Below are 16,957 nucleotides of genomic sequence, written 5' to 3'. Positions count from 1 at the left end.
GCTTTTTCAGTGTCTCATCGGTTGCAAGGAATAAAATGCTAATGCAATAGTCAATGTGTGGTTGCAGCAAGGTCTTGTAAAGTAGCAGCTTTGTGTCTTTATCAAGTTTATTCTTCATCCTGTTTATGAAGTACGATTTCTTGGCTACTTTCTTCATGACGAACTCATGATATATGATCATATATTTACAGAAATGCTGTTTTAAAGTAATAAATATTCACTTTTAGCTTCAAAATTTAAAAAAAATTGGTTAAAAATTGACTTAAATTCTGAATTTTTGTTAGAAATATTTTTAAAAAATTTTCAAAAAATTATACTTACGATGAAAAAAGCGCTCAAAATATACAAAACCGAAAAGTTTTTAATGTTTTTATGTTTCATCTCATGCATCTCACGATCATAATCGGTCACATCAGACACTCGCATGTAACTATTATGACATTACTCGCAAGCAGCATTGAAATTGTTTCACGTATGGATGTCAGTCAAGTCTTTTTATGGTTAATCAAGTAAATATTTTGTTTTGATTTCAAGGAAAAATTCTTCATTCAACCACATTTTTCTTACAAATATTTGATTTTATGCGTATCCAATGCGCTTTTCAAGACATCCACGGCGAAATCGACGTCAGCTTTGTTGATACACATTGGCGGCTTTACTCTCAAGACATTTCCATAAGCGCCTCCCGTGCCGAAAAGAACTCCCATGTCCTTCGTTTGTTCCCAGATATCCAAAAATTGTTGTTTATCAAGAGGATTTTTCGAATCTTTGTCACTTACGAACTCAACACCGATCATCAAGCCTTTGCCACGCACATCGCCGATAATTTCGTATTCGTCTCGTAGTTGGGCGAGTTGTTCCAAGAAGTAATTTCCCATTTTTAAGCTGTTTTCTTGCATTCCCTCGTCTTTGATGACATTCAAGACTTCGACGCCAACTGCTGAAGACAAGGGATTGCCTCCGTACGTGTTGAAATGCGCTGCTTGACTCATCATCGAGGCAATTTCCTTTCGAGTTACCACAGCTCCAATGGGAAATCCATTCCCAATGCCTTTTGCCATTGTCACAATATCCGGAACGATGCCATGTCCTTCAAAGCCCCAAAAGTGATCGCCCGTTCGACCGAATCCCGTTTGAACTTCGTCCGAAATGAACAATCCACCGTTGGCGCGAACCATTTTCGCTGCTTCTTTGATGTAATTCTTCGGAAATTGAACGATTCCGCCGACACCTTGAATGGATTCGGCAAACATGGCAGCTACTCTTCCCTTTGGCAGCGAATATTTGAAGACTTCGCCCAATTCTTTGATGTAATTCTTGCCAGCTTGACATCCATTGGGGCCACAATCGCATTTTCGGTCTGTTTGAACGGGACAATCGCGACAATTGCTGCCTCCCCAGATGCCTTTGTACGGATCCGCGTTCATCGCGTGGATAATTCCGTTATTTACGCCAGGAATGGGATATTTGTAAGTATCGTGAGCTGTTAATCCCAATGTATAAGGCGATCCGCCGTGATATGCATTCCTCAATGAGATGACATCGAAATTTCCCGTGTACATCCGTGAAAGCGACATCGCCAAATCATTCGCTTCCGACCCGGAATTCACAAAATAGACACAATCGAGACCCTTTGGCATCGTAGAAACAAGTTTTTCGGCAAATTCATGGATTTTTGGATGCAAATAAATGTTCGTTGTGTGCCAAAGTTTGTGAATTTGCGATTGAAGAGCAGCTGTGACGCGTCTAAAACCAAAAAAAAAATGAAAAATTGAAAATTTTCAAAAAATTAAAGACTTACGGATGACAATGCCCCACAGAAACAGTAACAACTCCTCCAAACATGTCAAGATATCGTCTTCCTTCGTGATCGTACAACCACTGCATCTTGCCCGAATGTATCAAAAGAGGCTTCTTGTAAATGGTTCTCAACACAGGATTCAAATTTGTGTCGCGAACGTTCCTCACGTGATCGTAAGAAGGTCCATCATATGAAGGCGCTTCGAATTCCGTCTCTGGAAGTTTTGGTTCGACAGCGAGTTTCGTGGATGCCAAACGAGTCAACTTGGAAAGTGCTGAAAATAAAAATTTTTATCAAAAAAATCCATGAGATAAGACATCTCAACACGAAATTTCTTGACCTTCATTAAGAACAAAAATAAACAGAGACAAATCTCTCAAAAAAACATGCGTTGTATGTGATAAAAATCATAAATTAAACCACTACGACGAAAGAAAAAATAAAATTAGATAATTTTGGGAGAGAATCATGAAAAAATTCTACGTTTGTTTATGCTTTAACGTGATTTTTTGAACGCGTGACAAGAAATTTTGTGTTTTCAAGCACATTTTTATTGATGTTTTACTGACAAATTTTGCAAAAAAATCTTTTATTAAATTTTTATGCAACTTATAAAAACTAATCTGTCTCTCAAGGAATTTTATGTTGAATCCAAAAGTTCAAATTCTTACTTGTTAGATTTTTTGACGCCATTTTTCCGTATTTTTGATGTTTTTAAAGAATTTCTCACATAAAATTATTTCAGATTTGAATATAAAACGGTTCAAAAGGTTACGAAAGTGCACTTTTAATGTAAAAAGGTAGAAAGTGAAGAAATTTTTAAAGAACGCACCATTCGGTTGGCGTTCCTAACACGAACTGATAACATTTTTTTTTATTTAAATGTTTGAAAAATGTGAGTCGATACGCATTTCTTTGATGAAAAAATTTCTTTTCGTGACTGAAATTGACTTGAGCGTATTTTGAAATGGCAAAATATTTTATATAAATACTTAAATATTTAAAATAATTTCGAAAATTAACAAAAATTACAAATTTTCAAAAAGTTAAAAAATTTTCATTGTTCATGAAAATCCTAAATTTGCGTAAATTTGGTTTAAAATAAATTTAAGAAGAAAATAAATAAAAATTTATTTTTATAAAAATTTGATCTTAGAGCAAATTTTAGAAAATCTCGAACTAAAAATTTATATTTTTAAATAATTAATTTAATTTTTAATAATTTAATATTTAACCTCATTTCGATATATTTGGCTGAGAATACACTCTATAATTTATTTTATTTTTTTTTGTAATTTTAGATATAAAAATTTAAGTATTTTTAACATTTTTAATTTTTTGATCAGAAAATTTTAATAATATAAAAATATATAACAATTAAAAATAATTATTTAGATCAAAATTCCATTTTTTTTTTAAATTGTTTGTTTTGAGACTTTAATTTATTGAAATTCAATTTAAAATAATTTAACAGACAGACAAATATTAATCAGGATAAAAGAGCATATTTTTTACGGAATGCCCTTAAAATAAAAGAGAACTTTAAAAAAACGCGAGTAAATTTTTTAATTAAATAACATACATTCTCTCTTTGATTTTTCATTAATTTTTGAAAAATTCAAGGCGGTTTTTATTTTAATTATTCCTACTTTAAGAAAACTTCCTTTCATTAAATTCATTGAACTACTTTTGATTGATCGATTTCTTAATATCTCTCAATACACCCAAAACACTCCTTTTTTCTAATCCACGACATATTTTTTTTTAAAAAGAACAAAATTTTCAAGCAGAATAACGTTTTTTATTTTAAGTGAATGCAATTCTTGAACTTTCGTGACCTCTGTAGTTACATTTCAAACACGCTACACATTTTAATAACTTTCAAATGACCAAACGATTTTACAATTTCAGCGCCATTCCCATTGATTGTAATTCTTGCTTGTTCATTTTGATTAAATAAATTGGTTTAAAGTTAAATTCTTCCAATATTGAGTTAAAATTTTCACAAATTTCGTAAATGTCAATTCAAAAAATGACCGTTAAAAATTTGAAAATCGCTTTTCTGCTAATTCAAAATAAAATTAACTTTAGTACCTTTTTTATTAGAAATTTACTAAATTTTTTAATTTTTTCTTGTTTTTCTTTTCAGGATTCACGCAAAATGATGACTTGTTGATGTCAAAAGTGCTCTAATTTACAAAAAATCATCAAAAAATCCACCTAAATCTAGTCCTTACCTAATTTTCCATCACTCCGAATCAACTTTTCATCATGAAAGAAGCTCGTGAGACTCCCACACGCAAGCTCAAAAATGGTCATTACGTCGCCAGCACAATTGATCGCAATCCCTCGAATCGTTCCAATGGCTATGGATACACAACGGCTCCTCATCGTTCGCATGCCAATCGTGCGTATTCCACAGATGGCGAAGACAGTCATCGAGCGCATTCCGAAGCGGCTTACAGCGAATATACGCTCACCAATGAACGTCCTTATTCGCGTCAAAAGCTCGATCCGCACTTGAACGATGGACCAAGACCTCTTTCGAGTCCCCCGAAACGAACGCCGCCCCGAGCTCCGTCCGCTTTGAGTTACACAGAGGGCGACTATGGGGGCGGAAGTGATATTTATGTGTCGTCTCCCGTGTACAAAGGCACGCAAGGCAGTCAAATGAACGGAAGGAGTGCGAGTGTTGGGGCGCCACGAAGCGTTTATAGCGTCGCAAGCTCCAAAACGGGCAAAGCAAGCTCGAAACGTGGTGCAAAAGTTGAACTTATGAGTGCTCCGAATCCGTTTTGCCCGAATATTCGGGGAGTTTGTTGTTTGATGTTGCTCCTGAACTTGGGATTGATTCTCATAACGCTCGGATTTGTCATTGTCATGCAATTTTATGAACCATTCTTTGTATGGTAAGAAAAATTTCTTAAATTTTTGATCAAAAATCTCCCAATTTAAAAAAAAATCAATTTTTTTAGGGTTCTTGGAATAGTTTTCCTCATTTTCGGTTTTGCAACGCTCATCGGATGCATGATCTATTGCGTCACAGTGTGCCGCGATGCCAAAACCCCTTCGCAATTGCGTGACGAGGACCTTTATTGGACAAAACATTGGCAGAAAAACATCGGTTATGTTCCCAACGAGATCAGCTACAAAACAGACAAATTCGATGAACCAGATGCTTATTCCGACAAATATTCAACGCACAAAAGCGGAAAATTATCAAGCAGTAGAGAAAATAGTCAAGCTAGATATTAAGAAAAAAATTAAGAATTTTCGCCATTTCCTAAAAAAAATTATTAAAAAATTAAAAATTTAATTAACTGATAATTTTATTTTAATAATCTTAAGTTTTTATTACATATTTACACATATGAACTAACGATAATAAATATTTACAATAAAAAAAAAATTAAAAATTAAATTAGGCAAATGCAATTTGTTAAAAATGTTTCACATTTCAAAAATTTTTCAAAAAATCGAAAATATTTTTTTTTTAATTAAAATTTTAAATAAAATAATTTTTACTATAAAATTTTAATTAATTTAATTTTTTTTAAATTTTATTTTATTTTTTTTATTTTTTTTTTTGTTTAGAAAAATTGCCTTTGTAAGTCAAAATCAATTTTAAATTTAAATATTTTTGTAAAAAAAAAATAATTAAAATATATTTTTAAACTAATTCTAAATTTGATTTTTGTTAATCTTTATTAATTCAATTTATTTTAATTTTTAATTAAAATTTATTTGAATGAAATAAAATAAAATTCTAAGAATTAAAAAAAAAATTATTGAAATTTTTAACGATTTTAATTTCTTAATTTTTTTTTAAATTTTTTTTTAAATTTAATTTTTTTAATATTTTAAAATTTAATTTTAATTTTTATTTAAAATTAATTTAAATGAAATTGAAAAAATAATTAAAATTCTCAGAATTTAAAAAAAAATTTGAAACTTAATTATATTTTAAAATTCTAAATTAATTTTTTAAATTTTTACCATTTAAAATTTCAATAATTTTTATCTTAAATTCTGAGAATTTTATAAATTAAAATTTTCTTTAAATTTGAAAATTTTATAAAAATTTTCATAAATGTCAATTCAAAAAATTTCCGTTAAAAAATTTGAAAATCGCCTTTTTGCTAATTCAAGTAAAAAAATATAAATTTTTGTAATGTGAAACATTTTTACTCAAATTGCTTAGTCTTATAAGAAAAAAAAAATAAAATTAATGACACTAAAAAAAAATAATTTCTTATTTCTCAATACTTAAAGTACGGCTGAAAATATTGCACTTGAGTCAAATCCTGCGTAACAATCTCCTCCGGCTTCACGCCATCCAACTCTTCCATGTCTTTAATTTTCTGTTCTGCCATCCTCTTAATCCAACTTTTGCTGAAAATCGTTCCGGGCGGCGGCAACTGATATTCCGGATGATTTTTCTCCGCATGACTTCGCATCAATTGGTTCGTCAGGTAAGCTCGTTGACAAACGGGACATTCGTAATCGTATGCTTTATGTGTCTTTTTGTGCGCCCCCAGGCCTTTTCTTGTCTTGAACGCCGATCCGCAAGTATCACAATGGAAGGGTCGCTCATCCGAATGTGACGCCATGTGAATTTTCAATTTGTGTTTTTGAATGAATTCCAAGCCACAGACCTCGCATTTTATGGTTTTTCGTCCCGTATGCGCGTAACGATGTCGTCGCAGCTCCGATTCTTTCGTCGTTGTGAAATTGCATTGACGACACCGCATCGTTTTGGTTTTCCGGTGATGACGACGAATGTGACGCGCAAGAGAACTCGGATTTTTGAAGGTATTTCCGCAATGTCGGCATTTTGGGCGGATATTCAGATGCTGGAAACGCATGTGGTTGTTGATTGTGGTGCGAGATGACATCGTAGCGCCGCACAAATCGCAAATAAATGTTTGTTGCTGCGCTTCTTCGGCCTTTTCGTGACTCTTGATGTGATCCTTGTTCGCCAGGATACCACAAAAGGGACAAATGTACTTTTGTCGAGACTCGCCAGAAGCTTTTGGACGCTTAATGCAGTACCTTTGATGCGTATCAAGTTGTTTTTCCGTCAAATATCGTTTTTTGCAGTGTTCGCATTCGAAAGCATGTTCCGACGCATGTTTTTCCTTCAAATGGGCATTCAAAGAACCTCGTACGTGAAATGTTTTGACACAAAAATCGCATTTAAACAAGGTTTTTTCCTCGAAATCGTCTTTGTCACTGCCCTCAGACTCAGATTCCGCAACTTTTTCATCCGCAAACGCTTCGGTAGGCTCAAAATCATCCATTTCAACTTTTAATAAAGCAACGTCGATCTTCGGCAGTAGCTCCTCTAATGCAGATTGGGTCTCTTCCGAGACTTTTTTCAGTTTGTAAGCGAAAAAAATCATTTCGCTGCATTTTTTGCACAACGATTGCGGCTCATTGGCAAGAACAAGATGTCCCGTGGTCGTTTTGAAGGCATCTTCGTAACTCACGTTGAAGTCGGGCAGGAAATCGGTGAAACGGAGCACGGATGCAGCTCGTCGGGGAAGGTCTTGGAGACAAATTCGACACAGATTTTCTATATTTCGCTCTTTTTCCGACATTTTTTGGTACGGGAAGGAATTTTAAAAGCGAAATTGGTTTGTTTTGTTCCGTTTTTTTGATTGTTTTTATTCATTTTCGTGGAATTCGTGAAAAATGGAACAAAACAAATGGAGAATTGAGACGAATGAAAGTGATAAATGTAGAGGGCGCGACTTCCGATGTCGGATTTTTTTGATTTGAATGACGGTTATTTTAATTTTTATTAAATTTTTGGAAAATTTACTTAAAAAATTTAAAATTTGAATTTAATTTAAATTTAAAAAATATTTTAAAATTTAATTTCTTTAAAAAATGAGGAATTTCATTTTAACTTTAAAAAATTGGAAAAAAAATTAAATTTTTAAGAAAAAAAAATAAATTTCCAACAAAAAATAATTGTTTTTTTTTATCAAAAATTGAAGATTTCTTTAAAAAATTTTTAAATTTTTATTTTTTTTTTTTTAATTTTTAATTTCTTTAAAAAATTTTTAAAGAAAAAGGAAAAATTTTAAATTTTATTAGAAAAAAAAAATCATTTTGGAAATTTTCTTAAAAATTTAATTTATTTTTACCCTATTAGCTTCAATATTTTTAAAATTTTTGAAAAAAAAATTGAGAAAAAAAATAATTTTAATCTTTTTTAACAAATATTTGTAATAAATTTATTATTTTGTATAAAAAAAAGCAGTAAATCCCATCCACAAAACTCCAATTAACGCTAAAAATGCTTAAATTTTCAGTTTTTTCTTCCCTTCGTTGCCCGTTTCGTGTCATAATTTACTTTTCCCCTCGTTCTCAAGTCATGCGGGAGCAGCCAAGGCTTGTTTCAAGTTCTCCGCCAACTTGTCCATGAACTCAAACGTATTCAAATAATCGCTTCGTTGCACGCCGTTCATGCCTTTGATGCAAATTGCCAAATCTTTCGTCATAAATCCAGCTTCAATCGTTTCAACGCAGACACGTTCGAGCGTTTCGGCGAAATTCTTCAACAAATTATTGTTGTCTAGTTTTGCGCGATGCAACAAACCTTGAGTCCATGCGAAAATACTGGCAATGGGGTTAGTAGATGTCTCCTTGCCTTGCTGATGGAACCGATAATGACGCGTTACGGTACCGTGAGCAGCTTCGGCTTCGATTGTTTTGCCATCGGGACACACAAGAACGGATGTCATGAGACCCAAACTGCCATAACCTTGCGCCACGATGTCAGATTGCACGTCGCCATCGTAATTTTTGCATGCCCAGACAAATCCGCCGTCAGATTTGATGGCATAAGCAACCATGTCGTCGATTAAACGATGTTCATACCAGATTTTTAAAGCTTCAAACTGCGATTTGTACTCGGCATTGTAAATTTCCTCGAAAATATCCTTGAAACGCCCATCGTACTTCTTCAAAATCGTGTTTTTCGTGCTCAAGTACAACGGATACTTCAAATTCAGGGCGTACTTGAACGAGGAATGAGCAAAATCACGAATACTCTCGTCCGTGTTGTACATTGCCATCGCAACACCGCTTCCCTTGTACTCGTTCACGACAAAACTGACCTTATCGCCGCCATTTTTGGGCGTAAAACTAATTTCCAACGTGCCGGCGCCATTTGTGACGAAATCCGTGGCTTTGTATTGATCGCCATGCGCATGACGCCCAATAACGATGGGCTTTACCCATCCGGGCACCAAACGGGGAATGTTTTTGCACAAAATTGGCGCACGGAAAACAGTTCCTCCCAAGATGTTTCGGATCGTTCCATTAGGCGAACGCCACATTTGCTTCAGTTTGAACTCTTCGACGCGTTTTTCGTCGGGCGTGATTGTTGCGCACTTGATGCCGACATTGTACTGCTTGATGGCGTTGGCGCAATCGATCGTTACTTGATCATTTGTCGCATCGCGATTCTCGATGCCCAAGTCGTAAATGTGCAAATCAATATCCAAGAAGGGCAGGATGAGCTTTTCCTTGATCAAGTCCCAAATGATGCGCGTCATCTCGTCACCGAGCACATCGACAACTGGACCAGCCTTGATTTTTGTTGCCATTTTTCAATCTGAAAAGCAAAAAAAACACAAAAATTAGAAAAAATCATAAAAAATTTCAAGGTCACGCCACGTTATCAACCGAAACTGCCTTGAAATTGACCTATTTTGACCAAAAACTTCAAATTTCGATATTAAAAAGCTCATAAATTGCTCGCTAGACAACAAAAAACGGCGAATCTTATCATTCAATTCACTCAAGTAGTGAGACATCAAGGGGGAATTATCATTAACACGTATTTAGAGGCACATCCAGTCGCATGATCTATGTTTCTCTTATCAATTGTGCGACTTTTCGTACAGAAACGAGCAAAATAAGATATCTCGTGATGCTAAATTTATTTAATTTAATAATTCTCGCGTTTATTCAGATGTTTTTTGTACCAAAATATGCTAATTTAACAGTTTCATGGCTTATAAACTTCATTTACCGGCTTGTTATTGCTGAAAATGTAATTAAAATCGGAGTTATTTATGAGATTTTGTCATTAAACAACAAAAAATGTACAATAACAACACTTCAACTCACGAGATTACGCAATAAAAGTCAATTAACGCATGAAAAAAAGAGAAATTGCGGTGATACAATACTCGGATTGCTGTGAAAGGAAGTTATCGTACTCGAAATTTGTAAATTTTTGTCAAAAAAAAAATTTTTTTTTAAATTTTTGTTATTTTTTGTTCACTTTTTCGAATTAAAAGCTAAAAATTGAATAAGAACGCCCGTCAATTGCTCGCTGTGATTAAAGTTCATCACAAAACCGGTTTATCGTTCGATTTTGGTACATTAAATAACCATCAACTACGGACTAGACAAGTACCTAATTAACTAGAAAGCCATAAGAATGTACTTTTGCAACGGGAAAAAAGGGTAATGACCTCTCAGTGAAGGAGTCAAGTCAACTTGAACCTTTGAAATTTCGAATAATTTCCGAATATTTTGACTTTTTATTTTGCGTACGTGAAATTTAGTCGCATAAATTAGCTTTTATTAACACGAAACGCCCTTTGTACTCTCATAATTAGAAATTTTTTTCGGTAACCGGTCTTTTTTTTGCTTAAATTTTTACCTTTTTTATTAAATTGATGCGTAAATATTTATCGAATTTTTTTTGCAAATATTTTTGCGGTGTTTAGATTTACTTTAAAAAAAAACTGAGGACGTGTAGAAAAAAATGTTAATAATAAAATCAGCGACAAAAATTGCTGAGAACAATCACGGACGACGACTTGTGAGAAACTGAAGTCGAATTATTATTATTTGCCCGATTTGCTGATTCAAGGCAGTTGTGAACAGGGGCGGATTCAGAAGGAATTTTTGTTTAATTTTCACAGAGTAAGTTTTAATTTTGGAAAAAATTTCTTTAAATTTTTCTTTAAAAATTTATTTTTTTTTTAGAGTATCATAACGGGTCTATTTTGACCCTATAACGGGACAACTCTGAAGAATTAACAGCGCCATCTGTAGTTTATCACTTTAAGTCTTCTCAAATACGCAAAAAGAGCAGGTAGATCGAACTTTGAGTTAAAATTTTAAGGAAAACTCAAATCTTAGAAACTCAAAATTTTTATAAATTGAATTAATTTTTGTATATTTTTAGGATAGCAGAACAAAAAAAAGACATGAAGAGACAGAAGGAAAATTCAATGGAGCCATTTTACTGAAAATTATTCAACAAAATTTTACCGTTATTGGTCAACGAAGGTGTGATTGAAGAATGAGCCTTCAACAACACTTCAAGATTTTTTTCTAAAAAGTCAAAAATAAATGCTGAATAAATAACTTAGTCGATGTTTTAAGTCAATTAAGTCAGAAAAAATCTTGTTTAAAAAAAATTTTTTTTTTTCATGAAAAATTTTTTTTTCGCCAAAAATTAGTCTCCAAGGCAAAATTAAATAATTATTAACGACTTTCATGAAAAAATTGACATTTTTGAAAAATAAAGTTATAAATTTTGACTAAATTTGCTTTAAAATTTGACTTAATTTTTGACAAAAATCAACTTAATTCAAATTTGTTCTTAATTGCATTAAGTTTTCTTTTTTCTTAAAGTATTTTTGACTTTGCAAATAATAATAGGGCTCACTCACCGATTTTTGAAAATTTTTTCAACTTTTGTAGATCACGGTTCTCCAGCTCAAATTGAAGGTTTTGGCATTAGAAACAACTTTTGTTTTGGACTTTTTCTAAATTTTGCGTTTCCGATGTACAGGAGCCATTTAAAGATGTTAGCAAAAAAAATTGATGAAAAAAAATTTAAGTCAAAATCAAAATCCTCTTATTATGGGGGCTCACATACCGATTTTTCAAAATTTTTTCAACTTTTGTAGATCACGGTTCTCCAGCTCAAATTGAAGGTTTTGGCATTAGAAACAACTTTTGTTTTGGACTTTTTCTAAATTTTGCGTTTCCGATGTACAGGAGCCATTTAAAGATGTTAGCAAAAAAAATTTGAAAAAAAATTTAAGTCAGAAATAAAATCCTCTTAATGAGGGCTCACATACCGATTTTTCAAAATTTTTTCAACTTTTGTAGATCACGGTTCTCCAGCTCAAATTGAAGGTTTTGGCATTAGAAACAACTTTTGTTTTGGACTTTTTCTAAATTTTGCGTTTCCGATGTAGCAAAAAAAAACAGGAGCCATTTAAAGATGTTAGCAAAAAAAAAAAGTCAAAAGTTATTTTTCAAAATCCTCTTGCTCAAATTTATGAGGGCTCACATACCGATTTTTCAAAATTTTTCAAAATTTTTTCAACGGTTCTCCAGCTCAAATTGAAGGTTTTGGCATTTTTAAAAAATTGAAGGTTTTGGCATTAGAAACAACTTTTGTTTTGGACTTTTTTAAGCCATTTTGTTATTTTTTCTTGAGGGCTCACATACCGATTTTTCAAAATTTTTTCAAAGTCAAATCACGGTTCAAAATTTCCAGCTCAAATTGAAGGTTTTATTTTTGCCAAAAATTTTTTCTCAAAATTAATGAAACAACTTTTCTAAAAAATTGATATTTTTGGGAAATTAAAAACTTAATTAACTTAGCAAAAAAAAATGAAAAAAAATTTTGACTTAAGAAAAAGGGCTCACATACCGTTTTCAACTTTTGCCTAAATGAAGGTTTTGGCATTAGAAACAATTTTTTCTTTTGACTTTTAAGCTAAAAATCAATTTAATTTTGACTTAAATTCAATCAAAGGATTAAGATTTCTTTCGACTTATACTATTTTCAGACTTTGCAATTAATGAAAAATTTAATTTTTTGTTTTTTTCATGGAGATTGATTGTTCATCATCTCAAGTAGATCATTTTTTGCCATTAAACATATGCTTGCAAATTCGATTCCGCCGAAAAAAAAAGATCGAAATATTCTAAAGAACTACAAAAGTCAAACTCTTCAAGCTTCAAATACATTTATTACAAACTAACGTGTACGAATAAGGCTTAACTTGAGCATATCTCTCCTACTCCTACTCGAATGTCAAAATCACAAAGCAGTGCTAAATTGAGGTGTCTAAAAATTTCGTCAAAAACCTTTTTAAAAAATTTATCTAAGATTGCATCCAATGTTCTGCACAACTTGACCCGCAACTTCGCATCCGTTCGCCACGCAATCCGCCAACAGCCCGCGACTCATAAACTTGTACAAGAACCCTGCGATGAACGAATCTCCCGCTCCCGTTGTATCAACAACCTTTTCCGACGGCATAAATGGGACCCGATACCGATGCCAACGGAAATCATTGTCAGTGCCATAATAAACGGCAACGGGATCAGATCCATCGGTAATTACGAAAATCTTCAAACGATCCAGCTCAGATTCCTTTCGCATCAAGTGCTGAACGACATCTTGGATCGTTTGACAGCCTTCGTAAATAGAGGCAAGTGCTTCAAATTCCTCGCGATTTCCAAAAATGAGATCAGCGGATTCAACGAGGAGCTTTACGGTATCAGAAAATTCCTTCACAATATAGGCAGCGTTTAAATTTGTCGCAAAAAGGTTTCGAACGCCCGTCGGACTGCTCGGGGGATTGATTTTTACGGGCTTTGGAACTTCTTCAACATGATCTCCGTTTGCGACTTTTGGAGTTTCTTCAGGATTTTCCGAGATTTCTTCGATTTTTTCTAATTTTCCATCGTCTGTGGCATTTTCAGGACTTTCTTCTTGTGCGACATGACGATTAATGTATTTATTCAAGATGAATTTGATGACATCTTCTCGCCCAGGGATGAAATATCCTTCGATGTAAAACAAAGACACCTCATCGGATTTGTTGTATTCCTCGATTTTGGTCTTCCAGTCGTCAGTTTCGAACAATCCGAGGGAAAAATGTCCAGCAGCTCCGATACTCGCATGCAAGCTCCGTTTATCACCCGTAATTAAGCAAACACAAACTCCGGTAGCGTAATCCGTTTTAATATCCATGCTGCCGTTCCATCCACGTGTTTCGTGTCAGACGGAAGAACGGCGGATTATGAAAAGAAAAGGAAAAGAAAGAAAATAAATTAAATGTTGTGATTTCGTGACTCTATTGACTAGCAACTAGTGCGAAGGATTTTTCATAAAAAAAAGTAAAATGCAGTGCTGTGTCTTTAAATCAAACCCTTTAACCCTTTCGACTCAATCAAAGCGCGAATGCATATCAAATTCACGATCAAGATGTCAAGTTAAGCACATAATTAATAGCAAACTAATGACGTCGTCGCAGGCTGAATTTCTGACTTGGCAGCAATAAACTGAGAAACACCGTAAAATCAGCCCAAATTGAGGGAGGCTCGAAACTTATTTAGATGTAATTTGTTTGATAAGCAAACAACATATTTTTTTGCACGCAAAGCAATTCACGTGGCGAACGGCGGCGCTACAAATGGTTACGAACAATCAAAATATTAGATAAATTGAATGAATTAAGTGGATTTTTTATTGTTTTTCTACGGAGAAGTTAATTGAAAAAAGTGTCAGTTTTTGGAGATTGCCTTGTGACGTACCGGATAATTGGAAGCAATTTGAAGGGGAAAGTGATATGTGAGGAAGGAAACTTTTGAGGAATGAGGAAATCGTTAAAAGGACATTAAGCAATGAGGAATTTCGTTAATGTTTTTTGCTTTTTAATGAAAAAATTTTAATAATATTTTAGTTTTTCATGAAAAGAAAAATGGTCAAAAATTTATTTTCCTGAAATTTCCAACGAACTTTTAAAATTAGACATAAAGTTTAAGCTAAAAGTCTATAAAAAATCATAAAAATTCTTAAACATTCACCTTTCCGTTATTTTAAATGTAAAAATTCCTTAAAAGTTAAAGCGCCATCTATGGTCAAAATTTTTCGTGTAAATAATTTTCTTAATTAAAAAGAATTTTAATGGATAATTTTAAAAATTAATTTTATCTAATTAAAATACTTTGAGTAAAATCTTTCAAAATCTGGTCAAAATTGATACCTTTGAAAATTCACCCAAAGCGCCATCTATTGTTAAAAATATTCATTAAATATTTTTTTCAATTTAAGAAGACTTAAGGATAGTTTTTAAAACAAATTTTATCTAGATAATGTTTTGAGTAAAACTTTCAGAATTTAAAGGCCAAAATTGATACCTTTGAAAAAATCACATAAAGCGCCATCTATTGTTAAAAATTTTCAATAAAATATTTTTTTTAATTAAAAAAAAATTTTCAAGGATAATTTTTAAAACAAATTTTATCTAAGAAAAATATTTAGGGTAAAGTCTTTCTTTGAAATGAATATTTTGATTAAAATTGATACTTTTGAAAATAACTACATAAAGCGCCATCTATTGATAGTTTCAATAAAAATCAATAGTTTAAAGAAAAATTCCATATTTTTAAAAAATTCATTAAAAATTTTCCATAAATCCATTAAAAAATTTTAACTTTGCCTTATCAAGTCATTAACATTTCCCCATTAACCGTAATCCTTTAACTTATCGCGAACCAATGAACTTTGGCGATAATAACCGTTCACTTTTGCGTTTATCAGACGGAAATGTTCCCTTTTTTCTTTAATTCAACGACATTGACCTCCTTTTTCTTTCACTCCTCATATAGTTCCCCATTCGAATAATTTAATATTCTCCCCAAAAAAAGAAAGAAAAAAATCAGCAGAACTATGTTTGTGTGTGTTAATCTTATAGCGAGTTGTAGTAAATTGCTTGTTAAGTTATTAGAATGTGAGTAGCGACAAGCAAAAAATTCGATAAGATTTTTTTTCTTTTTTTTTTTTATTTCTATCTACGCCATTCTGGCAACATATTAAAATTTTTTTAAGCAAAAATAAAAAAATGAGAAATGTGAGATATTTTGACCGTTAATAAGTCCGTTGATAAATTTTATTTTCATAAAATTTGTTAAAATTATTTTTAAATTAAAAAAAAAAAATTTTGAAAATTATTGTCAAAAAATTTAAAAAAAATTATAAAAAATATTAAAAGCTCAAAGAAATTTATCTTATATTTTTAAAATAAATATTTTTTCAGTTAAATAAAGATAAAAATGAAAATATGTAATAAAAAAAATGAAATACGGTGAAGTACTTTATATCACGACAGCTTTAAAATATTTTATTTGTTAATCCTTTAAGGCAAACCTTATTTTTTGGTTAAAAAAACGTGCAAAGTTTATAATTAAATCAGAATGAAATGTTTTTCTTTTTTTTGAGTAAAATGCTTATAAATAACGGAGAAACAAGGTTTTTCTTCAATGAATCGCTTTCTTGAGTGGTAAGCGATAATAAAACTACTAAAAGCTTCATAAATCAAAAGTAAAAGCCTGACACTAAAATTTCCGGACAACAAGCACAAAAGTTGCGGAAACACAAACAAAAAACGTGTCAACGACAGTAAATAATGCGAATGGACAAGAACTTACCAAGAACTGACACGACACTCATTTATCAATTCTGTGATAATTTTGCCGTTGTCATCGTCGCCAATTGCCCCGCAAAACAATAATCCCTCCTTGTGCCCGATCTGACGTAATATCTTGCATGTATTCAGTGCCGAGCCGCCCGCATTCAAATCTGGTTCGTGATACCTGTGAATTACACGCAGCAAGAAGGTCGCCGGAATTAATGACGTCAAATTAGCGGTACAGTAATTAACATGCAGCGCGATTGGCGTGACGAAACTTACATTTCGTGTGCATCCTTAATAATGTTTTTGATCGTCTCGGTACTCATTTCGTCTTGCATCTCACGCTTCAAGCCGTATTTCAGCAAAATTATCTCGTTATCCAGCCGAAAACTGTGATCCAATAGCGGATTCCCGAACGAAATGAAATGCCGGATGCAAGTACTGCAACGAAATTCAAGGAAAATTTGAATTAATCACGCTTTGATTTGCACCGTAACGTCGTTCACGTACCTCTGTTGCTCAAAATTTGCCATTTTCCAACGCGAACGGGGCACTTTTAACTTCTGCTTATCACGAAATACGAAGAAACACTGACGTCCCGACGAGAAAATTGCTTTCGTGTGAAAGTTGTTTCAGCAAAAAAGGTCAACAGCTGATTAGTGTGTACGAGTATAGGCTG

At 32.6% G+C, this 16,957-nt stretch overlaps 5 protein-coding genes across 5 annotated transcripts; 1 reads left to right on the top strand and 4 right to left on the bottom strand.

Moving 5' to 3' along the window:
- Positions 1-392: 392 nt before the first annotated feature.
- On the bottom strand, positions 393-2,643 carry LOC134830990 (alanine--glyoxylate aminotransferase 2, mitochondrial). The gene is made up of 3 exons (XM_063844615.1): positions 2,473-2,643; positions 1,802-2,075; positions 393-1,746 (listed from the first exon to the last, which is right to left on the bottom strand). The coding sequence occupies exons 1-3, from the start codon at positions 2,492-2,494 to the stop codon at positions 564-566; spliced, it is 1,479 nt and encodes a 492-aa protein (XP_063700685.1). The 5' UTR covers positions 2,495-2,643; the 3' UTR covers positions 393-563.
- Positions 2,644-4,016: 1,373 nt separating this feature from the next.
- Positions 4,017-5,079, top strand: LOC134831839 (uncharacterized). Its single transcript, XM_063845663.1, has 2 exons — positions 4,017-4,710; positions 4,777-5,079. The coding sequence occupies exons 1-2, from the start codon at positions 4,073-4,075 to the stop codon at positions 5,054-5,056; spliced, it is 918 nt and encodes a 305-aa protein (XP_063701733.1). The 5' UTR covers positions 4,017-4,072; the 3' UTR covers positions 5,057-5,079.
- An 892-nt stretch (positions 5,080-5,971) lies between these two features.
- On the bottom strand, positions 5,972-7,428 carry LOC134831343 (zinc finger protein 668-like). Its single transcript, XM_063845058.1, has one exon. The coding sequence runs from the start codon at positions 7,399-7,401 to the stop codon at positions 6,061-6,063; it is 1,341 nt and encodes a 446-aa protein (XP_063701128.1). The 5' UTR covers positions 7,402-7,428; the 3' UTR covers positions 5,972-6,060.
- Positions 7,429-7,943: 515 nt separating this feature from the next.
- LOC134829905 (isocitrate dehydrogenase [NADP] cytoplasmic) lies at positions 7,944-10,658 on the bottom strand. Its single transcript, XM_063843199.1, has 2 exons — positions 10,488-10,658; positions 7,944-9,428 (listed from the first exon to the last, which is right to left on the bottom strand). Exon 2 carries the CDS (start codon positions 9,418-9,420, stop codon positions 8,182-8,184), a length of 1,239 nt encoding a protein of 412 aa, XP_063699269.1. The 5' UTR covers positions 9,421-9,428; positions 10,488-10,658; the 3' UTR covers positions 7,944-8,181.
- A 2,188-nt stretch (positions 10,659-12,846) lies between these two features.
- LOC134831804 (adenosine kinase) lies at positions 12,847-16,903 on the bottom strand. The gene is made up of 4 exons (XM_063845623.1): positions 16,789-16,903; positions 16,558-16,719; positions 16,295-16,459; positions 12,847-13,836 (listed from the first exon to the last, which is right to left on the bottom strand). Exons 1-4 carry the CDS (start codon positions 16,809-16,811, stop codon positions 12,957-12,959), a joined length of 1,230 nt encoding a protein of 409 aa, XP_063701693.1. The 5' UTR covers positions 16,812-16,903; the 3' UTR covers positions 12,847-12,956.
- Between the last annotated feature and the right edge of the window lie 54 nt (positions 16,904-16,957).

Source organism: Culicoides brevitarsis, chromosome 2, assembly GCF_036172545.1.
Source record: "Culicoides brevitarsis isolate CSIRO-B50_1 chromosome 2, AGI_CSIRO_Cbre_v1, whole genome shotgun sequence".
Taxonomy (NCBI): domain Eukaryota; kingdom Metazoa; phylum Arthropoda; class Insecta; order Diptera; family Ceratopogonidae; genus Culicoides; species Culicoides brevitarsis.
The sequence above is the reverse complement of the archived record's forward strand: the minus strand, read 5'-3'. Positions and strand labels throughout refer to the sequence as shown.